The sequence below is a fragment of the Triticum aestivum genome, chromosome 7A (assembly GCF_018294505.1).
Source record: "Triticum aestivum cultivar Chinese Spring chromosome 7A, IWGSC CS RefSeq v2.1, whole genome shotgun sequence".
Lineage (NCBI taxonomy): Eukaryota > Viridiplantae > Streptophyta > Magnoliopsida > Poales > Poaceae > Triticum > Triticum aestivum.
The window spans coordinates 598,859,103-598,883,677 of NC_057812.1; the positions used below are offsets into that span (position 1 = coordinate 598,859,103).

General features: G+C 48.2%; 2 protein-coding genes across 2 annotated transcripts; one reads left to right on the forward strand and one right to left on the reverse strand.

Moving 5' to 3' along the window:
- Positions 1-2,732: 2,732 nt before the first annotated feature.
- Positions 2,733-4,004, reverse strand: LOC123148531 (arogenate dehydrogenase 2, chloroplastic). Its single transcript, XM_044567968.1, has one exon. The coding sequence runs from the start codon at positions 3,931-3,933 to the stop codon at positions 2,800-2,802; it is 1,134 nt and encodes a 377-aa protein (XP_044423903.1). The 5' UTR covers positions 3,934-4,004; the 3' UTR covers positions 2,733-2,799.
- Positions 4,005-4,080: 76 nt separating this feature from the next.
- LOC123148530 (uncharacterized zinc finger CCHC domain-containing protein At4g19190-like) lies at positions 4,081-9,230 on the forward strand. The gene is made up of 6 exons (XM_044567967.1): positions 4,081-4,451; positions 6,215-6,366; positions 6,653-6,751; positions 6,996-7,197; positions 7,714-7,828; positions 7,941-9,230. Exons 1-6 carry the CDS (start codon positions 4,167-4,169, stop codon positions 8,885-8,887), a joined length of 1,800 nt encoding a protein of 599 aa, XP_044423902.1. The 5' UTR covers positions 4,081-4,166; the 3' UTR covers positions 8,888-9,230.
- The last annotated feature ends 15,345 nt before the right edge of the window (positions 9,231-24,575 follow it).

The following is a 24,575-nucleotide window of genomic DNA, read 5'->3' on the forward strand; positions in this document are numbered from 1 at the left end:
ACATTGTGGATTGCCGGTGAACGAAGTCTGTGAAGGTTTGGGAGTCTACCTTGAAGACTTACCAGAGTGATTGGGCGAGGTCTGTGTGACCTTAGCTCAAGGGGAATACGGTGATGACTGGGTGTCCTGAGCTGCGTGTTCAGGACTGGGTGTCCGGGACTGTGTGCCCTAAGGTTGGCTAGATTTTCTTCTACCATTGATTGGTTTGAGGAGCTTATGTTTGAGATTGTACCATTCCTTATAAACGATATATCTGTTATTTCTGTTGAATAAAGTCCATTTGTTTTTCAAAAAAAAGAGCAAGTGAACAGGGCTATAATCAAGTTGTGATTGAAACGGATTGTCAGGAAGCTGCACTTGCGTGGAGTAGAAGCGATGATCGCACGCTTGGAGATCATATCATCAGGGAGATGCGTACATATCTCCCAAATTTCCAGGGGTTTGATTTACGTTGGGCTGGGCGGAATGCCAATGAGACCGCTAATGCATGTGTGAGACATGCCCTTCTGATAGACTCTTTTCTTGTAATTTTTTTATGTCCCCCTCGTTTTCTGACCCAAATGATAACGCCCATAAATGTGATATGTGGGCATCATCGTGTGTGGGCGTTGAAGGGTTCGCGCACACGCCCCGTAGCACACAGTTCGTCAGCCGTTCTGTGTGGGCGAACTAATTTCTGCCCATACAGCCACCACCTAGTCCACGCGCGTGTGGATAAAACTGCTTTTCGCCCACACGACACTCATATGTTATTAGATGGCAACTGCAGTTGCACGTACGTGGTAATTAGGTAAACACATATGGCAACTATGATTTGTTGCTAGACGGCAACTGCAATTGCGCGTCGTGGCAACCAGATAAACACATATGACAACTGTGATTAATCATACATGACAACTATGGTTGAACCACACGTGACAACTAGGTAAACACACATGGCAACTATTGTTTGACCATATGCAGCAAATACTTAATCACACACGGCAACTATGGTTTGATTACACGCGACAACTATCATAAATTAGACATGACAACTATAGTTACAAAACATTGAGAGTTGCCATACTTTTACACCTACATTTGCCATCCCGAATAACTACATCTACCACCCTGGATGGCAAATAAATCGTCATCCCGCGGGTACCTAAAGTAGCTGCGCTAGGAGCCCAGAGCACGTGGGCATTTTTGCTTCATGCCACACGCGCTGGATGAGGATGAGTAGTACTTGTTGGGCGTGTGACACAAAGTAGCTGCGCTCACACATGTGGGCAATTCTAATGTTGGCTCACACACAACCCGTGTGAGCTGCCTCCTGCTCTTGTCACACACGATGTGTTGACGGATGTCTAGTATGCCACATGTGTGGGCGTTATCAGGACCCTTTTCTGATTATTTTGCAGTCAGAAGTGTTCCGCCAAAATGAATAAAAAGGCCTTGATGGCGGTTCTAAAAAAAAGAGGATATAAGCTCATTACATAATGCTGACAATATAAAAGTATCATACAAACGTTTAAAAGTTCATTGCCCTTTTAGCCCAAGTTCACCCACTAGTACCTACTCATGCCCCTACTCGGCTGCTCGTCAGGATGTAAATGGACAGCTCGCTGGACATTGTGGGACTTGCCCGTGCTGACCACCACTTCTTATATGGGACTATGTCATAGTCCAATTAATTTTCTTGTGACGTACGTGGTGTCCACATAGTACCACATATTTACAAAGCAAACTGCCACTGATATACAGTACTAGTGCAATACAGTGCCATTAGTACAGGCATAATTAGTACCCCCTCCAATCATTCAGTATAGAGCAAACATAGTACAGGAAATTGCCTACTCTAAAAAATCTCTAGATTCAACATTTATCTACAACTTAGATTATCAAAGCTGAACCCAAAGGATGATTCTGGCTACCAAGATGTAATGGAGAGCGACGAATCTGCATCAATGAGGTGTGAAGTCTGAACCTTTCATCTACCTAGAAGCCTAGAAGGGATGGCATGCGATGAGGTGTCTGAAGTCTGAACCTTGCTCCATATATATCATTCAGTTATCAAGTTGCTGCAGCCTGAATCTGCATCAATCCTCACCGCCTACTACTCCGGCATCCACCGGTCCCATCTCCCATAGGCTGCGTCGCAGCAGAGGGGGCGAGGCAGATGAGCTGAGGGGGAGCAGAGAAGATGTACAATGAAGTCGCTGCCGAAGGTCTCATCCGCCGTCCCAAGCTGCGCCCGCCGTCAAAGCCGACGTCACCGCCGCCGGAGCTGAAGACAGTATCGTCAGGATTGCAGAGATAGTACCCCCTCAAGACCCGGCTCGGTCCCCGGCGCTTCCCGACGGCGGCCTCTTCGAGAAACATGGCGGTGACGGCGGTGAGATGGAAGGAAGGGATGGACTGGGGAGGCGTGCCGGTGGAGGCAGCGGCGACGGCGCCTAGGGCATGTCGAACGCGGCGTTTTCTTCTTTGTTTTTTTGCTGAGGAAAACGTGATGGCTGGGTGCGCGTGGAGTGTTGTGGTCCGCCGCTGGCCTCATGGGCTTTTCTAGGCTAACCATTTGTGCCATTTATTTTTTTATGGACATCCACCAACGCCATTTGATCTTTTTTTGGTGTGTGGCATATGTGGGACTACTGGGACCCAACGCCACTTACATCCTGAGCTGCTCGACACGATTCGTCGTGAATTCGTCATGCCTTTGGATGGAAGGGACCACGAGTCCACGGCAGATCGATGTCAGCGACATAAAGCGCGATTCATTATTATCCCTACAACGACGACGACTCGTCGGCGTCCAGATCACGGCCGGTCATTAGACAACGACTCGGCGCCGGCGGTGGACGAGGAGTCCGGGGTCGGCGGGCCGTCCCTGTTGAGCGCCGGCGAGCCCTCGAAGAGCTGCTTCCGGAGCACGTCATGGAGGTTGTGGAAGAGCCTCCTCTTGACGGTGTCCAGCGCCGCCTCGAGCCGGTGGAGCAGCTCCGTCGAGTTCTTGTTGTACATGAAGAGGCCGTTGTACAGGTCGAAGCTGTCGCTGCAGGTGTTGTCCACGAGCCGGAGCAGCGTCTCGTAGCCCTTGGTGTCGATGGGCGTGGGGCGGAGCCCGAGCGTGGCCAGCATCCGCCCCACGGTGTGCGCCACCAGCTGCGTCTCGGCGGCGTGCGCGTCGTGCTCCGCGCAGGGCATCTCCACCATGCGGCACCCCTCGCGCGCGAACGCGCCCAGGAACGCCTCGGCGCGCGCGCGGCGGGCCGGGCAGTCGCCGACGCGGACCCTGTCGAACACGAACGGGAGGCCGGCCCAGCCGTCGCGCGCCGACTCCGGGCCGAACATGGGGTGCGTGCAGACGATGTCGAAGTCCTCGGGGAGGCGGCTGAGGAGCTGCTTCCTGGGGAACTCCTTGACGGAGAGCACGTCGGCGAAGAGCGTGCTGCGGCGGAAGCGGTGGACGGGGAGCGAGCGGAGCACCGCCTCCGTGGAGAGGATGGAGGTGGCCAGGAGGACCACGTCGGGCTGGCACTCGCAGAGGTCGTGCGGGTCGGCGTAGAAGGACGCGCCGAGGTCCGCCGCGGCGGCCGAGTGGTCGGAGCGGGAGTGCGCCAGCACCGTGTGCCCCTGCCGCACCAGCGTCCGCGCCAGGAACTGCCCGAAGTTGCCGAACCCCACGATGGCGATCTTCAGGCGCGGATGCTCGTCGTCGTCGTCCTCCTCCCCCTCCGCTTCAATGACGCCGGACCCGTTGTCGAACGGCTGCCGCGCAGCGGCCGCGGCATGCACGGCGCGGAGGCGGAGCGGAGCAGCGGCCACGGGGAGAAGGCGCCCCCGCCACCGGCATGCCGCCGTAGACCTGTCAACGGATTGGAGGTTGGTGAGAGCCGCCGACCGGCGGCAGGAGGACGGTAGGTGGAGTCGCGCGGGGGAAGGGATCGCCATTCTCGCGTCTGTCTCGGGAGCGGCGGCGCTGGTCGGTGCGGTACACACTATTGCTATTATTTGGTGCGGATCTAGGTTTGGACTCTCGAACAAAAAGGAGGCGGTTTTGTGGGCCGGGCTGGACAGACGGGCGGCAAAAGAAGCCCAGGAAACCCACCGTCTCGGCGGCCGGGTGACGGGGAATTGCTGCTAGGGAGAGAGAGGGGGAAGCGAATTGTGGGGAGGGGGCGGCGATGGAGGAGGGGGTGGAGGGGAGCGGCGGCGGCGGGGGGCTCGGGCGGAAGATCCCGGCGGGGGAGGTGGAGCTGAAGGAGAAGTCGGGGACGGCGTGGAGCCACTCGTTCCTGAACCAGAAGCCATGGCACCCGCTCTCGTACCCGAACCAGCGCCGCAAGTGGATCGCCGAGCAGATCCACACCAACCGCGCGCGCCGCGACGAGGAGGTGCAGCGCGAGTTCGCGCAGGAGCAGGAGTTCTTCCGCCAGACCGCCCTCTTCTCCAAGAAGGACAAGGAGAAGGTACACACACACCAACATACATACATACGCCGTCCTCCTCTTTTATCTTTTGGATAGACTTCTATTATCAGCTCATGGGCACTATAGCTTGAACTGTTGTGATCGCCATAGGGTGGGTGGATGGAATGAATTATTACATTGTTTTGGTCATCTGGCTTCAGGATTTCACGTGGTTAATTGCATTTTATCGGATAATAGCATAAACTAGAGCTTTACTGGGTCAAAAAAGTGAGACACTACTGAATGACAAACTATTGTTTGCACGCATTTTGTTCCGCTAACACGGTGCATCATCCCCTACAAGCTTTTCCAAAGACATTGCTTTATTTTAGTCATTATCTTCCTAATTCCCATGAATGGCTGAAGTTTCAGTGTTACTCAAGCAATGATGGATTTTTTCCTAACATTAATTTTGATATCCGCTTCACATTCGTCACAATGATGAACCTTTGTTATTGGCCAGCCCCTTAACTTCATCTGCAGTAGGCTGCAGTCTCCTCATTTTCTGTTATTTTGATAGCCATGATTCTCCTCCTAGAGCTCCCCGATTTTATGGCTAAACACATTAGCGATGTTCAAAACAGCGTGAATCATTGACTTTTCTTGTCATCCATGACCCAATATCAACTATGTCCTTCAGATTCATTTCACCATGCCAAAGAGTAAACGAGTGACTGTGCAGCCCTACTCTTGTCCTATCTAAAGTTGGGTTGTCAAATATATTGACAAGTATATAAACTATAGGTTAAACAAGAAATGAGGACATACACTTGTTCGTGACAATTCTCGCCACAATTATATCCATGCAACGTGCGTCAACTGGTCACGGAGTAGCTTGAACTATTGTGATCACCGTAGGGTAGAGGGAATGAACAGTTACATTGTTTTGGTCATTTGCTTTTAGGCTTTCCTGTGGTTAATTGTGCTGTGATGCTGGTATTTGTTACCGGTTAATACCCTAAGCTAGGGATTTACTGCAAAGAGAATATTGACAAACTATTGTTCTTACACATTTTGTTCCACTAACAATGGTGGATCATCTCCCACTCGCTTTCTCTATGGCGTTGCTTTATTTTTGTCATTTTCCCAATTCCCATGAATGACTGAAGTTGGAGTGGTACTGAAGGAAAGAGGAATTTTGCCTAACATTAATTTTGATATCCGCTTCACATTAACTAAAAGACGAACCTTTGTAATTAGCCTGTCCTTTTCTTAATTTCATCGCAGTAGGCCACAGAGTATCATCATTTTCTGTTATTTGATTGTCATGACACTCAGCCAAGAACTCCCAAATTTTACGGCTAAACATATTAGCAATGTATACTTGAAATTGTAAAAATTCCAGCTAGCTTTTCACAAAGGCGTGAATAATCGAATTCTTCTCACCACCCATGGGCCAATATCAGCTGCTTCCTTCAGATTCATTGCACCATGCCAGATAGTAAACCAGCGACTGTGCAGCCCTGATCTTGTCCTGTCTGAACTTGGGTTGTTAAATATATTGCCTAGTATACAAACTATAGGTTAAACAAGAAATGAGGAAATACACTTGTTTGTCACGCTCTCTGCACTTAGACTAAGAACACTCAATCTAACCAGCACGTACTCTGGTAGCTGCCAACTCTGGTTGCTTCCAAGAGTTGTATGGAATCTTTAGGTGTTTATACTCTGTAATAAACAGCCAATATTTCAACATCACATTCAACTGTTATCACCCATGGAAAACCGGTCTCATCAATCTTCAATTTGCTTTACAACTTCAGATGGAGATAATGAAAGCTGTGAGTTTCATGTATGTCCGCCCACCTGGATACAATCCAGAGAGTGCAAAGGCTGCTGAAATTCAAGATGAGAAGAAGAAGCTGGATCAAGGCGATGCCACCGAAGATGCTGTAGCTGCAAATACCTCTTCAATGTAATGTCACTAATCTTATTTCTTTCCCAAGTTAAAATATATTCCCTCCGTCCGAAAAAGCTTGTCCCTCAAATGGATGTATCTAGCATCAAGTTAGTGCTAGATACATTCATTTGAGGAACAACCTTGGGACAAGTTTTTTCGGACGGAGGGAGTAGTATTTAAAATTCTTGTTCTGACACAGATGCCTTTGTTCCAAGACATATTTGGAACTTACTTATGTTACTGCTCTGATCTGGTAGGTTTGCTGTTATTCTTAGTTCATTGTATTTTATGTTTGCTGCAGGCCTGATGGCCCAGAGAAGAAAAAGAGTAGGCCGAAAGATGTGTTTGGCCGTTCATTGCCAACAGAGCAAGAATTTGAAGTTCTGAAAAATGCTCCAAGGTAATTGTCTCTTTGTTTTATGATGATATTTTGAATACGATCAACAAGGTGACATGAAACGCTGAATTCATTCCATTCGTACTCTCATAAACTGCCAATAGACAAGAGATTTATTTTATATTAGTTTTTTCCCCTTTGTCATTCCTATACGTGTTCTCTGTTTCGCTTCATTTTTGTATGCTCTCCTAAGGTTACTGCCTGGTCACCTATAAAGATTTGATACATGTTTTGCCCTTATTCGCAGATTGGACACAGGTGCTCCTGCTAGACCTAAACCATTTGGAGTCGAAGTTCGTAATGTTAGATGTTTAAGATGTGGAAACTTCGGCCATCAGAGTGGTGACCGGGAATGTCCCATGAAGGATATTATCATGCCGAATGAGGAGAGCCGATTGAAAAGGGACGATCCACTTACAGCAATAAAGGCACAGACTGATTCGAGTGAGGTTAGATTTTCTATTGGAAGTGTACTTCATTTGCAGTTTACATCAAAATAACGACTCTATGACAGTGACTTGCAAATAGTGAGCTATATCTACTGGTTTTATACCTGATCCGACCTTTCCCCTTGGTCCATAACTGCATAGGATTTTGTCTCTGGTAATAGTCTACTGAATAGCTATGGACAGGGGGGCGTGGAAGCTTGCTATCCATTTGCCAGAGCCATGAGTTGGTCGCGAGATCTTATGGGTTTCACCTCTAGCCTACCCCAACTTGTCTGGGACTAAAGGCTTTGTTGTTGTTGTAATAGTCTACTGAAAATTCATGTTTTGCTGTAGCCTTCTTGTAATTTATGTGCTAGCCTAGGTTTGTTACCCTTTGGTAATATATAACTATCGCCAGATTGTGATCTGAGTGCACATATACGTCCTTCGAATAAACGACAAAAGGCTTACACATCTTTCTTCTCTCGTTGTACTTTGTTTAAAAATTCAGTTTTAATGTGAGGAATTCTCTGTCAGCCTTTGAAGTGGGAGCTTAAGCAAAAGCCTGGCATGAGCCCTCCTCGAGGTGGATATAACCCTGATGATCCTAATCAGCAGATTGTAGCAGAAGAGATATTTGATGAATATGGAGGTATAACTTCTGAAGCATGGATAAAACTACATTGTCACTCTCATATCAAGAATTTTTTATGTTAGCTAAATTTACACAAGTATGTTGTCTTGCATTACATTTTATATTTTAGGATTTCTCGGCGATATTGACATTCCGGCTCTCCTTACCAACTTCTCCACGAGTAAATCAAAGAAACGCTCCAAGAGTAAAAGCAGGCGCAGGCAGTCTGAGCCTGCTGCTCATGTAGAATCTGGAAGACATCATAGCAGTCATCATTCATCCTCAGATCCGGAACCTGAGAAGAGCAACAGGGCGTCAGGAAGCAAGAGAAAGAAAAAATATTGTTCTGACCCATCCTCGTATTCTGATTCTGAGGCGGAAGCTGGGAAAGGAAAAGCCAAGCAGAAGTCAAAGCACAGGCACAGGAAGAAACACCTGCTAGAGTCCTCTTCTGAATCAGAAGTTGAAGTTGACACAAGAAGGCATCCAAAGAGGGAGCACAGGAAGAAAAAGAAGAAAGAGGAGATGGAAATTGCCCCAGTTTCCTCCTCCAGAGATAAAGGATATACAATAAGCAAGAGGCCTTCGAGGCGATCGAGGGAGAAGCAACCCTACAGTGACTCAAGTTCTTCTGAGAGCGAGCAGCAGCATCCAACACGATGGCAGGACAAGCAATCCCACAGTGACTCGAGTTCTTCCGAAAGCAAGCGGCATTCAAGGAGATCAAGGGAAAAGAGACATCACAAAATACCAGATTTTCCCGTGAGCAATAGGTCTTCACGGAAATCGGATGAGAAGTGGCACTATACTGATTCAAGCGCACGTGAAAGTGATAGACATTCAAGGAAACCAAGAGAAAAATCGCGCTACTCTGATCCAAGTGCTTCTGAGTATTCAGATTCTGATCGGCCTTCACGGAGATCGAATGAGAAGCGACACTATACTGACTTGAGCACACGTGAAAGTGATAGGCATTCAAGGAAACCGAGGGGGAAATCACGCTGCTCTGATCTAAGTGCTTCTGAGTATTCAGATTCTGATCGGCGTAATAGTCATCGCCGTCGTCGAAGAAAATGAGTAGTGGCGGTTAACAGCATTCACGTCTCTCCACAGAAGATATCAGCATTGCTGTTTCTGTGGTTGCATTAGATAGATATGTAGTATTTTGTTCCCAGAGAGTTCTTAAGGTCACTAGGGTCCATCAGGTAAATTCAGCTGCTATCTCTGGATCACTATCAGCTGCTCTGCAATGTGATAATAATTTCACTGTGTGACTTGAGTTGCGTCATCCTGGGGGAAATTGGTGTGCATTTTGTTGTATGTGTTATTGTATCTTGTAGACGTTTAAAACATTTGGAACTTTTTGTGTTCCTGTGGCCCGTGGGGAACGAATTCTTGCGAAACTCCTGTTCTTCAGACATGCCTTGGCATACTGGAATAGCCTATGTGCTTCCTGAAATGCTATGCGGCCTACTTGTAAGCGGAGGTTCTTTTGCCCTCCACTGACACAAATCTTCTCTATGCAACAATAGCTTGGGCTCTGTTAGCTTCTGTGTGAAACAAGTCTTAGGGTTTAAGAGATGTTGCCGTTTCTACTTTAATCTGTTTAGGCCTTCTTTGGTTTGGAGGAATTTTATAGGAATTCTAGATGATAGAATTCTTATAGGATTTTTTTCTTTAGAGCCCTTTGGTTCATAGGAATGGATTCCTATTCCTACATAGGATTGGTTCCTATCCTTCATATTTTATAGGAAAATAAAAATGAGCCTACACTCAATGAAAAAATTCCTTTGATGTCAACCAAATGACATTTCGTTTCCTATTCCTACTCATAGGATTTGAGATACATGTCATCTCATTTCCTACAAAATTCCTATTTCTACGATAATCCTATCCTATGAATCAAAAGAGGCCTAACTTTTTTGGTCTGTCTCTGTATGTATAACCAAGCAAATAGGGATGGAATTCAAGCCGAGTCGGGCCAGCTCGGCTCGACTCGCTAAAGCTCATTTCATTAACGAGCTAGCTTGACTCGACTCGTTGCTATAATGAGTTCAAATCCATGATTGGCTCGACTCGTATAACTCGCGAGCTGGCTCGTTTAGCTTGTTAAGCTCGTTAAGGATACAAACATAAAACCTTACGAATAAGATAAAAATAAACATTGTTTGTGAACATTGTACATGTCTAATATGTACATTTTACATTCACAAGCAATCATTTTTTTCATATTCATAACGCAGTTGGGCCTTGTGTTGTGTGCCTAGGACGCAGGGTGCTTAGTTGATCTCTTGTAACGAGCCTAACGAGTTACACGAGTACTCATGAGATTGGCTTGTTTAACTTGATCTATAAACGATCTTAAACTAAAGCTTGACTCGACTCGTTATTCTTCGAGTTCGAGTCGATTCAAGCCAAGTCACGAGTTACTCGTTTAGCTCACGAGCTTCGAGCTTTTTTTCCAGTCCTACACGCAATCGTTACAGTGATTGCAAAATTAACTTTGTGGGGAGTATTTTCAGACCTGCACAGCTGTACTTGGTTGTGTGAGTGAAACTACTCTGCACACGACAGTGCACGTACGAATTCTGTACGGTGCCCGCTTGAAGGGTGCTGATTTGCAAAATGATGCGATCTAGTGGATGATTTGATCCGTCGTACAACAATTGGAATGAAAGCTATCGTCCGTATAGCACTGCTCGTGAGAGAGTGAAACACCAATGGTGTTGGGTTGTTGAAGATTTATCAACTACGAAGGCATCACATGGCCAGCAAACCGAGCACTATCTTCGACTTTTTTTTACTAACGTACTAGTGACTGTATATGAGCAAAAATAATAATTTAAACTGTATATGAGCAATGCGTGTTGGTATTTGGTAAGATACTAATTACATGTTGAGTTTATCACCAATGTTCATTCGAGTTATGATATTAATTGCATGCTAAACATGTTGGCCACTCAACATTGACAATTAGTTTGTAGAGAATCATTGCCGATAATAGTTGGATTTGCCCCTTTGTTTTATCTTATATTTTAAATATAAACATTATATCTGTATTCTAGTTTGTAGATCTCCCGCACAAGGGGTGGAAGAGCAGGGCCGAACAAAAGTATGAAGTGTCCATTGACAAACGATCTTGATACCGCAGCAGTCTGTTCATAGTTTACCAACCCTCAGCATAGTACAACAATGTTGCTAAGAGCATCTTGAACAGAACTTTGATGGAGATGGCAGTCTTGTTGACAAATTTTATGCGAGCTGCTAACTCAAAGTCTCAAAAGCGTAAACTGGATCAGATGTGGAAGAAGCCGTCCAAAGGACTCGTTAAAATAAATGTTGATGTTTCATTCGTCGCCGAAACATTGTCAGGAGCTTCTGGTGCAGTGGCCCGAGATAAGAATGGCAATTTTATTGTGGTTGCCTCATGGCTCATGCCTCACGTTCCTAATGTACACTCAGCGGAAATGAGTGCGATCAGAAATGACTTCTATTTGGCGGCGAGCATTGGCTGTAGCAAGCTGATATTCAAATCTGATAGCTCTTTTGTTGTTGATGCTATGAAAGGTGAGAACGATTATGCAGGACCTTCTGTTCCAATGATGATGGAGAGTAAACAACCGATGAAGGAATTTGGCCAAGTTAATTTCTTACATTGTTATAGAGAGGCCAATGAGGTTGTGAATACTATAGCAAAATATGCTTTTAGCTCTAGTACTTCTTGTGTTTGGGATGCTATACCTGACTTTTTTTCATCTTCCCTTGTAAATGATCTTCCTACTATTTGATTAATATAGTCTTTTGATATAAAAAAGAGCATCTTCAACAACTGTCCTATTTTAGGGCACGAAAAGTTGGCGGAGAAAGAAATTTAGACACGAGAAGGTGTTTCTTCTGGCACAAGAAGTGGTTGTCTCCAACAGCAACCCTAAAATAGGTCAGCCGCACGGCAGCCGGGCTATAGCCGAACCCAAATTTGCATATACATATTGCACACAGATAATAGCAAATACATATCAAATGGATTTCAAACAAACTACAAATTGTTGCATAGTTCAGGAAATTATTACATAGTTCCTCAAATCCACATCATAAATTGTTCATGAAGTGTCGGAGTAAGGGGCCACGGGTAGCCTAACCCGAGTCCCTGAACCTTTCAAGGCATAGTGGCCGGCTGCGCCCCTCAGGACGTCAAGATGAAGCACCGCCTTCTGATGGCCGGCTGGCCCAAGCGGCCGGCTGCCAGAAGGCAGCTAAGCTCCAGAAGGCGGCACCAAGACGGACCGACTCCTTGCAGTCGGCCTCCAGAGAGGCCGGCTTCTAGCAGGCGGCCCACGGCGCCCTCAGAGTCTGCCCCCCATTAAGAAGACAAGACAGGGTGAGGCTACAATGTAGCCCATCACCCCCGTATCCAGGGCCGGGCGTGGCCACAGTGCTCCGTACAGGCAGTGATTTCTGCCCGGCGCGACACTGTTGCCATCCCACCTCTGACGTCACTGCTGGCAGACGGAGCCCTGTTCCCACGGCGACCTGTCAGTACGGCCTACAGGCGGCGGGCCCTACCGGGCAGCGAGAGCCCGGAGGACGGCGGAGGCTTGACCAGTCGGACCCAAGGAAGGCCGGCTTCTAGCAGGCGGCCCCCTCCTCCCTCGGGGCATGTGCGCCATTAACCAGATGAGACAGGGAGTGGCTACAGTGATCTTCCACCAGTTGGCGAGACTGTAGCCACGCTTCCCTGACCAAGTACACGTCATTAGCATCACGGCTACAGTAACCAGCAGCTGGCAAGACCCGCAAGCGACGGGAGCGGCCTGTCGGCTCCGTACCAGACCGGTCGGCGGGGCTCACCAGGTGGCGGGCCCCAGCAGCCGGCGGAGAAGCCGGCGACCAGAGACACTAACAGCCGGGTCCTATACCCGGCTAGATTACTATTGTACCCCTGGGAGGGTAGGCCTATATAAACCCCCCACGACACCCATGCAAATGTTGGGGAGCGCAGTAATTTCAAAATTTTTCCTACGCACACGCAAGATCATGGTGATGCATAGCAACGAGAGGGGAGAGTGTTGTCTACGTACCCACGCAGACCGACTACGGAAGCGTTTGACGCAACATAGAGGAAGTAGTCGTACGTCTTCCCGATCCGACCGATCCAAGCACCGTTACTCCGGCACCTCCGAGTTCTTAGCACACGTACAGCTCGATGACGATCCCCGGGCTCTGATCCAGCAAAGCATCGGGGAGGAGTTCCGTCAGCACGACGGCGTGGTGACGATCTTGATGTTCTACCGTCGCAGGGCTTCGCCTAAGCACTGCTACAATATAATCGAGGTGGAATATGGTGGCAGGGGGCACCGCACACGGCTAAGGAACGATCTCAATGATCAACTTGTGTGTCTAGGGGTGCCCCCTGCCTCCGTATATAAAGGAGCCAAGGGGAGGGGGCCGGCCGGCCAAGGAGGGCGCGCCAAGGGAGTCCTACTCCCTCTGGGAGTAGGATTCCTCCCCCAATCCTAGTTGGAGTAGGATTCGCTGAGGGGGAAAGAGAGAGAGGGGGGCCGGCCACCTCTCCTTGTCCTAATAGGACTAGGGGAGGGGGGAGGCGCGTGGCCCATCTTGGGCTGCCCCTTCTCCTTTCCACTAAAGCCCATTAAGGCCCATACAGCTCCCGGGGGGTTCCGGTAACCTCCCGGTACTCCGGTAAAATACCGATTTCACCCGGAACACTTCCGATATCCAAACATAGGCTTCCAATATATCAATCTTTATGTCTTGACCATTTCGAGACTTCTCGTCATGTCCGTGATCACATCCGGGACTCCGAACTAACTTCGGTACATCAAAATGCATAAACTCATAATAACTGTCATCGTAACGTTAAGCGTGCGGACCCTACGGTTCGAGAATAATGCAGACATGACTGAGACACATCTCCGGTCAATAACCAATAGCAGGACCTGGATGCCCATATTGGCTCCTACATATTCTACGAAGATCTTTATCGGTCAGACCGCATAACAACATACGTTGTTCCCTTTGTCATCGGTATGTTACTTGCCCGAGATTCGATCGTCGGTATCCAATACCTAGTTCAATCTCGTTACCGGCAAGTCTCTTTACTCGTTCCGTAATACATCATCTCGCAACTAACTCATTGGCTGCAATGCTTGCAAGGCTTATGTGATGTGCATTACCGAGAGGGCCCAGAGATACCTCTCCGACAATCGGAGTGACAAATCCTAATCTCGAAATACGCCAACCCAACATCTACCTTTGGAGACACCTGTAGAGCTCCTTTATAATCACCCAGTTACGTTGTGACGTTTGGTAGCACACAAAGTGTTCCTCCGGTAAACGGGAGTTGCATAATCTCATAGTCATAGGAACATGTATAAGTCATGAAGAAAGCAATAGCAACATACTAAACGATCGGGTGCTAAGCTAATGAAATGGGTCATGTCAATCAGATCATTCAACTAATGATGTGACCTCGTTAATCAAATAACAACACCTTGTTCATGGTTAGGAAACATAACCATCTTTGATTAACGAGCTAGTCAAGTAGAGGCATACTAGTGACACTAAGTTTGTCTATGTATTCACACATGTATTATGTTTCCGGTTAATACAATTCTAGCATGAATAATAAACATTTATCATGATATAAGGAAATAAATAATAACTTTATTATTGCCTCTAGGGCATATTTCCTTCAGTCTCCCACTTGCACTAGAGTCAATAATCTAGATTACACAGTAATGATTCTAACACCCATGGAGCCTTGGTGCTGATCATGTTTTGCTCGTGGAAGAGGCTTAGTCAACGGGTCTGCAACATTCAGATCCGTATGTATCTTGCAAATCTCTATGTCTCCCACCTGGACTAGATCCCGGATGGAATTGAAGCGTCTCTTGATGTGCTTGGTCCTCTTGTGAAATCTGGATTCCTTTGCCAAGGCAATTGCACCAGTATTGTCACAAAAGATTTTCATTGGACCCGATGCACTAGGTATGACACCTAGATCGGATATGAACTCCTTCATCCAGACTCCTTCGTTCGCTGCTTCCGAAGCAGCTATGTACTCCGCTTCACATGTAGATCCCGCTACGACGCTTTGTTTAGAACTGCACCAACTGACAGCTCCACCGTTTAATGTAAACACGTATCCGGTTTGCGATTTAGAATCGTCCGGATCAGTGTCAAAGCTTGCATCAACGTAACCTTTTACGATGAGCTCTTTGTCACCTCCATATACGAGAAACATATCCTTAGTCCTTTTCAGGTATTTCAGGATGTTCTTGACCGCTGTCCAGTGATCCACTCCTGGATTACTTTGGTACCTCCCTGCTAAACTTATAGCAAGGCACACATCAGGTCTGGTACACAGCATTGCATACATGATAGAGCCTATGGCTGAAGCATAGGGAACATCTTTCATTTTCTCTCTATCTTCTGCAGTGGTCGGGCATTGAGTCTGACTCAACTTCACACCTTGTAACACAGGCAAGAACCCTTTCTTTGCTTGATCCATTTTGAACTTCTTCAAAATCTTGTCAAGGTATGTGCTTTGTGAAAGTCCAATTAAGCGTCTTGATCTATCTCTATAGATCTTAATGCCTAATATGTAAGCAGCTTCACCGAGGTCTTTCATTGAAAAACTCTTATTCAAGTATCCCTTTATGCTATCCAGAAATTCTATATCATTTCCAATTAGTAATATGTCATCCACATATAATATCAGAAATGCTACAGAGCTCCCACTCACTTTCTTGTAAATACAGGCTTCACCGAAAGTCTGTATAAAACCAAATGCTTTGATCACACTATCAAAGCGTTTATTCCAACTCCGAGAGGCTTGCACCAGTCCATAAATGGATCGCTGGAGCTTGCACACTTTGTTAGCTCCCTTTGGATCGACAAAACCTTCTGGTTGCATCATATACAACTCTTCTTCCAGAAATCCATTCAGGAATGCAGTTTTGACATCCATCTGCCAAATTTCATAATCATAAAATGCGGCAATTGCTAACATGATTCGGACAGACTTAAGCATCGCTACGGGTGAGAAGGTCTCATCGTAGTCAACCCCTTGAACTTGTCGAAAACCTTTTGCGACAAGTCGAGCTTTGTAGACAGTAACATTACCATCAGCGTCAGTCTTCTTCTTGAAGATCCATTTATTCTCAATTGCTTGCCGATCATCGGGCAAGTCAACCAAAGTCCATACTTTGTTCTCATACATGGATCCCATCTCAGATTTCATGGCTTCAAGCCACTTTGCGGAATCTGGGCTCACCATCGCTTCTTCATAGTTCGTAGGTTCATCATGATCTAGCAGCATGATTTCCAGAACAGGATTACCGTACCACTCTGGTGCGGATCTCGCTCTGGTTGATCTACGAGGTTCAGTAGTATCTTGTCCTGAAGTTTCATGATCATCATCATTAGCTTCCTCACTAATTGGTATAGGTGTCGCAGAAACAGTTTTCTGTGATGTACTACTTTCCAATAAGGGAGCAGGTACAGTTACCTCGTCAAGTTCTACTTTCCTCCCACTCACTTCTTTCGAGAGAAACTCCTTCTCTAGAAAGGATCCATTCTTAGCAACGAATGTCTTGCCTTCGGATCTGTGATAGAAGGTGTACCCAACAGTCTCCTTTGGGTATCCTATGAAGACACATTTCTCCGATTTGGGTTCGAGCTTATCAGGTTGAAGCTTTTTCACATAAGCATCGCAGCCCCAAACTTTAAGAAACGACAACTTTGGTTTCTTGCCAAACCACAGTTCATAAGGCGTCGTCTCAACGGATTTTGATGGTGCCCTATTTAACGTGAATGCGGCCGTCTCTAAAGCATAACCCCAAAACGATAGCGGTAAATCAGTAAGAGACATCATAGATCGCACCATATCTAGTAAAGTACGATTACGACGTTCGGAAACACCATTACGCTGTGGTGTTCCGGGTGGCGTGAGTTGCGAAACTATTCCACAATTTTTCAAATGTACACCAAACTCGTAACTCAAATATTCTCCTCCACGATCAGATCGTAGAAACTTTATTTTCTTGTTACGATGATTTTCAACTTCACTCTGAAATTCTTTGAACTTTTCAAATGTTTCAGACTTATGTTTCATTAAGTAGATATACCCATATCTGCTTAAGTCATCTGTGAAGGTGAGAAAATAACGATATCCGCCACGAGCCTCAATATTCATCGGACCACATACATCTGTATGTATGATTTCCAACAAATCTGTTGCTCTCTCCATAGTACCGGAGAACGGTGTTTTAGTCATCTTGCCCATGAGGCACGGTTCGCAAGTACCAAGTGATTCATAATCAAGTGGTTCCAAAAGTCCATCAGTATGGAGTTTCTTCATGCGCTTTATACCGATATGACCTAAACGGCAGTGCCACAAATAAGTTGCACTGTCATTATCAACTCTGCATCTTTTGGCTTCAACATTATGAATATGTGTGTTACTACTATCGAGATTCATCAAAAATAGACCACTCTCAAAGGTGCATGACCATAAAAGATATTACTCATATAAATAGAACAACCATTATTCTCTGATTTAAATGAATAACCGTCTCGCATCAAACAAGATCCAGATATAATGTTCATGCTCAACGCTGGCACCAAATAACAATTATTTAGGTCTAATATTAATCCCGAAGGTAGATGTAGAGGTAGCGTGCCGACCGCGATCACATCGACTTTGGAACCGTTTCCCACGCGCATCGTCACCTCGTCCTTCGCCAGTGTTCGCTTAATCCGTAGTCCCTGTTTCGAGTTGCAAATATTAGCAACAGAACCAGTATCAAATACCCAGGTGCTACTGCGAGCTCTAGTAAGGTACACATCAATAACATGTATATCACATATACCTTTGTTCACCTTGCCATCCTTCTTATCCGCCAAATACTTGGGGCAGTTCCGCTTCCAGTGACCAGTCTGCTTGCAGTAGAAGCACTCAGTTTCAGGCTTAGGTCCAGACTTGGGTTTCTTCTCCTGAGCAGCAACTTGCTTGCCGTTCTTCTTGAAGTTCCCCTTCTTCTTCCCTTTGCCCTTTTTCTTGAAACTAGTGGTCTTGTTAACCATCAACACTTGATGCTCCTTCTTGATTTCTACCTCCGCAGCTTTCAGCATTGCGAAGAGCTCGGGAATAGTCTTGTTCATCCCTTGCATATTATAGTTCATCACGAAGCTCTTGTAGCTTGGTGGCAGTGATTGGAGAATTCTGTCAATGACGCAATCATCTGGAAGATTAACTCCCATCTGAATCAAGTGATTATTATACCCAGACATTTTGAGTATATGCTCACTGACAGAACTGTTCTCCTCCATCTTGCAGCTATAGAACTTATTGGAGACTTCATATCTCTCAATCCGGGCATTTGCTTGAAATATTAACTTCAACTCCTGGAACATCTCATATGCTCCATGACGTTCAAAACGTCGTTGAAGTCCCGATTCTAAGCCGTAAAGCATGGCACACTGAACTATCGAGTAGTCATCAGCTTTGCTCTGCCAGACGTTCATAACATCTGGTGTTGCTCCAGCAGCAGGCCTGGCACCCAGCGGTGCTTCCAGGACGTAATTCTTCTGAGCAGCAATGAGGATAATCCTCAAGTTACGGACCCAGTCCGTGTAATTGCTACCATCATCTTTCAACTTTGCTTTCTCAAGGAACGCATTAAAATTCAACGGAACAACAGCACGAGCCATCTATCTACAATCAACATAAACAAGCAAGATACTATCAGGTACTAAGTTCATGATAAGTTTAAGTTCAATTAATCAAATTACTTAAGAACTCCCACTTAGATAGACATCCCTCTAATCCTCTAAGTGATCACGTGATCCAAATCAACTAAACCATAACCGATCATCACGTGAGATGGAGTAGTTTTCAATGGTGAACATCGTTATGTTGATCATATCTACTATATGATTCACGCTCGACCTTTCGGTCTCTGTGTTCCGAGGCCATATCTGCATATGCTAGGCTCGTCAAGTTTAACCTGAGTATTCTGCGTGTGCAAAACTGGCTTGCACCCGTTGTAGATGGACGTAGAGCTTATCACACCCGATCATCACGTGGTGTCTGGGCACGACGAACTTTGGCAACGGTGCATACTCAGGGAGAACACTTCTTGATAATTTAGTGAGAGATCATCTTATAATGCTACCGTCAATCAAAGCAAGATAAGATGCATAAAAAGATAAACATCACATGCAATCAATATAAGTGATATGATATGGCCATCATCATCTTGTGCTTGTGATCTCCATCTCCGGAGCACCGTCATGATCACCATCGTCACCGGCGCGACACCTTGATCTCCATCGTAGCATCGTTGTCGTCTCGCCAATCTTATGCTTCCACGACTATCGCTACCGCTTAGTGATAAAGTAAAGCATTACATCGCGATTGCATTGCATACAATAAAGCGACAACCATATGGCTCCTGCCAGTTGCCGATAACTCGGTTACAAAACATGATCATCTCATACAATAAAATTCAGCATCATGCCTTGACCATATCACATCACAACATGCCCTGCAAAAACAAGTTAGACGTCCTCTACTTTGTTGTTGCAAGTTTTACGTGGCTGCTACGGGCTTAAGCAAGAACCAATCTCACCTACGCATCAAAACCACAACGATAGTTTGTCAAATAGACTCCGTTTTAACCTTCGCAAGGACCGGGCGTAGCCACACTCGGTTCAACTAAAGTTGGAGAGACAGTCGCCCGCAAGCCACCTATGTGCAAAGCACGTCGGGGGAACCGGTCTCGCGTAAGCGTACGCGTAATGTTGGTCCGGGTCGTCTCGTCCAACAATACCGCCGAACCAAAGTATGACATGCTGGTAGGCAGTATGACTTATATCGCCCACAACTCACTTGTGTTCTACTCGTGCATATAACATCAAACCATAAAACCTAGGCTCGGATGCCACTGTTGGGGAACGCAGTAATTTCAAAATTTTCCTACGCACACGCAAGATCATGGTGATGCACAGCAACGAGAGGGGAGAGTGTTGTCTACGTACCCACGCAGACCGACTGCGGAAGCGTTGACGCAACATAGAGGAAGTAGTCGTACGTCTTCCCGATCCGACCGATCCAAGCACCGTTACTCCGGCACCTCCGAGTTCTTAGCACACGTACAGCTCGATGACGATCCCCGGGCTCCGATCCAGCAAAGCGTCGGGGAGGAGTTCCGTCAGCACGACGGCGTGGTGACGATCTTGATGTTCTACCGTCGCAGGGCTTCGCCTAAGCACTGCTACAATATAATCGAGGTGGAATATGGTGGCAGGGGGCACCGCACACGGCTAAGGAACGATCTCAATGATCAACTTGTGTGTCTAGGGGTGCCCCTGCCTCCGTATATAAAGGAGCCAAGGGGAGGGGGCCGGCCGGCCAAGGAGGACGCGCCAAGGGAGTCCTACTCCCTCTGGGAGTAGGATTCCTCCCCCAATCCTAGTTGGAGTAGGATTCGCTGAGGGGGAAAGAGAGAGAGGGGGGCCGGCCACCTCTCCTTGTCCTAATAGGACTAGGGGAGGGGGGAGGCGCGCGGCCCATCTTGGGCTGCCCCTTCTCCTTTCCACTAAAGCCCATTAAGGCCCATACAGCTCCCGGGGGGTTCCGGTAACCTCCCGGTACTCCGGTAAAATACCGATTTCACCCGGAACACTTCCGATATCCAAACATAGGCTTCCAATATATCAATCTTTATGTCTCGACCATTTCGAGACTCCTCGTCATGTCCGTGATCACATCCGGGACTCCGAACTAACTTCGGTACATCAAAATGCATAAACTCATAATAACTGTCATCGTAACGTTAAGCGTGCGGACCCTACGGTTCGAGAATAATGCAGACATGACTGAGACACATCTCCGGTCAATAACCAATAGCGGGACCTGGATGCCCATATTGGCTCCTACATATTCTACGAAGATCTTTATCGGTCAGACCGCATAACAACATACGTTGTTCCCTTTGTCATCGGTATGTTACTTGCCCGAGATTCGATCGTCGGTATCCAATACCTAGTTCAATCTCGTTACCGGCAAGTCTCTTTACTCGTTCCATAATACATCATCTCACAACTAACTCATTGGCTGCAATGCTTGCAAGGCTTATGTGATGTGCATTACCGAGAGGGCCCAGAGATACCTCTCTGACAATCGGAGTGACAAATCCTAATCTCGAAATACGCCAACCAACATCTACCTTTGGAGACACCTGTAGAGCTCCTTTATAATCACCCAGTTACGTCGTGACGTTTGGTAGCACACAAAGTGCTCCTCCGGTAAACGGGAGTTGCATAATCTCATAGTCATAGGAACATGTATAAGTCATGAAGAAAGCAACAGCAACATACTAAATGATCGGGTGCTAAGCTAATGAAATGGGTCATGTCAATCAGATCATTCAACTAATTATGTGACCTCGTTAATCAAACAACACCTTGTTCATGGTTAGGAAACATAACCATCTTTGATTGACGAGCTAGTTAAGTAGGGGCATACTAGTGACACTAAGTTTGTCTATGTATTCACACATGTATTATGTTTCCGGTTAATACAATTCTAGCATGAATAATAAACATTTATCATGATATAAGGAAATAAATAATAACTTTATTATTGCCTCTAGGGCATATTTCCTTCAGCAAAGGGTTCCCAACCTGTTAGAACTAGACTCATACCTAGAGGAAGGAGAGAGCGTGCCTGCCTTCTTCTACCTCTAGCATATAGCTCTAGGAGCACCATTGTACCTACTAGTGCCTTAGTGACCATGCGGAGACCCCGTAGAGTAGGACTAGGGGTGTTATCTCCTAGGAGAGCCCAGAACCTGGGTAAAGTACGCCGGCGTTCGTGTCTACGCCTCATCCCGCTTCCGGGCACCGACGACGTTCTACTCGCTCCCACCATGATAAGCCATACTTTAGTATATGTCGCACCCAACCCCCGATATTTGGCGCCCACCGTGGGGCAAGGTGCACCGTCGTCCGGAGACCTATTCTGGACGGGAACCTTGTTCCTTCCTGGCGAGCGCAGCCAGCCCGACACGCTAGACGGCGTCTGCGCTGACGCGCTGCACGACGCAGAGGTCGTTTATGCGGTGAGCCGCCTCGCCGATCTTGTTGGCGAGATCTGCCTCTCTGACGAGCCCGCATCCGATGCGGGAACAGAAGGCCCCAAGAGCCGCCTCGTGAGCCTCCTCGATCAGCTCCATGTCGCCAGCGAGCCTGCTGCGGACTTGGAGTCGGTTGGCTCCGCCGACCCAATGCTTGTCGACACCGACACGGTGTCGCTTGACGCATTCCCCACCAACGTGGTGGTCTATGACGAACCACTTCCTCGCGCGGACAGCGGCGGCAGCACCGTCACGGAGGTGCTCGTCATCAGCCACGACGAGCACTCTGGTGGAGGTGGCCAGGATCTGCTACAGGCGGTGCTGCAAGACCTGACTGCGCCCATTCCTGAAGACGCCGACGCCGAGACACTGGAAGCACGCCGCGTCCAGCTCGTCGAAAGCGCCAACAGGCTGGCCAGCATGAGACGCTTTTCGGAGGCCTACCAGCGTGAGATGGACCGTGCCGTCGGCGGCACGCCGGCTCCTAGTGGACCTAGCCGCATCGGTATGATCCGGCAGCATGGCGCGACCATCGCCAGCATGTTCGGGACGGATCGTCCCGTCTACGCCACACCCACAGAGAACATACTAGCTGCCTAGGCGGCAGCAGACGAGCTAGACAAGCTCGAAGGCGACGAGCGTTGCCACATGACGGAGCACGTCCAGCAGCTCCTTGACACGGCTGTCGCGTTGAAATGCCCAACCGGCGAAACGACGATCCGCCTCCCCGCCGAGAGCAGGGCGCGACATCTCGGACGCCGACTGACGGCGTCCGCGACAGAAGAGACAAGGATCCGGCTGCCAGCCACAGCCGGACTCGCATCACCATCAAGCGCGACCAAGACGGCCGCTCAAGAGCAGTGGAGTGACGAGACGACTGTCCGCCTCCCCCTCCCCGCAAGGAGAGGCGCATTTCCCCGCCGCCTGTTGACCACCCGACACTCGGCGACTGCCTTGGCCGCCGGGAAGGAGTTGGAGAGAACGACGCCCGCCACCGGATCGACCGTCTCAACCGATCCCTGGTACTAGAAGAAGAAGACGAGCTGGGTCCTCCTTGTTTTGGCCCCCGCATCCGAGATGAGCCCTTCCCCAAAGGGTTCACACTCCCAAGAGATACGCCCAAGTACACCTGCTCCGTGAAGCCGGAGGGCTGGCTGGTCGACTACTCCACGGCTGTCAGCATCGCCAACGGAAACAAGCGCGTAGCCGTGAAGTACGTTCCGCTCATGCTCCAGGGTACGGCCCGGACATGGCTGAACAGCGTGAAGCCCCGCAGCATCAACAACTGGGTCAATTTCACTGAAGCCTTCATCCGCAACTTCACCAGCACCTACAAGCGGCCGCCCAAGCCTCGCCAGCTCTCCTTGTGCGTCCAAGGCCCCAACGAATCAACTCGCAATTACCTCACGCGTTGGGCCGAGCTGCACAACTCTTGCGAGGGCGTGCATGAGGTGCAAGCCATCGAGTACTTCACTGCCGGGTGCCGAGAGGGCACCCTCCTCAAGCACAAGCTTCTCTGCGATGAGCCGACGACCCTTGACGAACTGCTGATTATAGCAGACAAGTACGCCACAGCCGACTCCTCCATGTAGGCGGAAATCCAAGTTGACGCATCTGGCAAGGTGGCTCCTCAAGCTCCTCGGACCCCGGCTGGTGACACCAGTTGGCGTCAGCAACCAAGTGACAACAAGCGCAAGGCCACGCAGCCGGCTTCCACAAGCCGGTAGGTGGCGACAGTCGAAGACCAGCAGCCGGAAGGGCAGCCTCTACCCAAGCGTCAGAAACGCGGCAAGCCCAACTGGTTGCCTGCCTTCTCATATGAGCCGACTCTTGATGCACCCTGCAAGTTTCACAGTGGCGCGAAGCCGTCCAACCACACTACTCGGAAATGCCACTGGCTCACCAGGATCGCAAGGGTGATGGACTCCTGCCTCCTCCGCCTGCCGGGCCGCCGCCGCCTCCTCCTCCCCAGCAGCTGGCGGTTCGGCCAGTCGGCGCAATACAAGACAAATATCCTGAAGAGCATGGAGCTTATGTCGTGTTCACCAGCGTGACCGACGATAAGCACAGCAGACGGCAGCGGCAACAAGAAGTAAATCCTATGGCATCAGAGACCCCCGAGTTCATGCATTGGTCTCAAAAGCCCATCAGCTGGAGCAGAGCTGACCACCCGGAGGTGATGCCTTCTCCCGGTTCTTATGCTCTGGTGTTGGATGCCACCTTTGCCACGGAGAGGCGGGCTGCTCGCTTCTCCCGAGTTCTGATAGATGGCGGCAGCAACATCAACATCCTGTACAAAGATACTATGGAGAAGTTGGGAATCAAACAGAGACAACTCCAACCCAATCGGACTGTATTCCATGACATAGTTACTGGCCTTTCCTTCCCACCAATCGGCAAAACTCGGATAGATGTCCTCTTCGGAGACAAAAATCACTTCCGCCGAGAGCCAGTCTGATTTGAGGTGGTGGACCTTGAGAGCCCCTATCATGCGCTACTTGGCCGGCCTGCTCTGGCCAAGTTCATGCCGGTCCCCCACTATGCTTACCTCAAGATGAAGATGCCGAGCTCCAAGGGAATCCTGACCATAGTAGGGGACTACA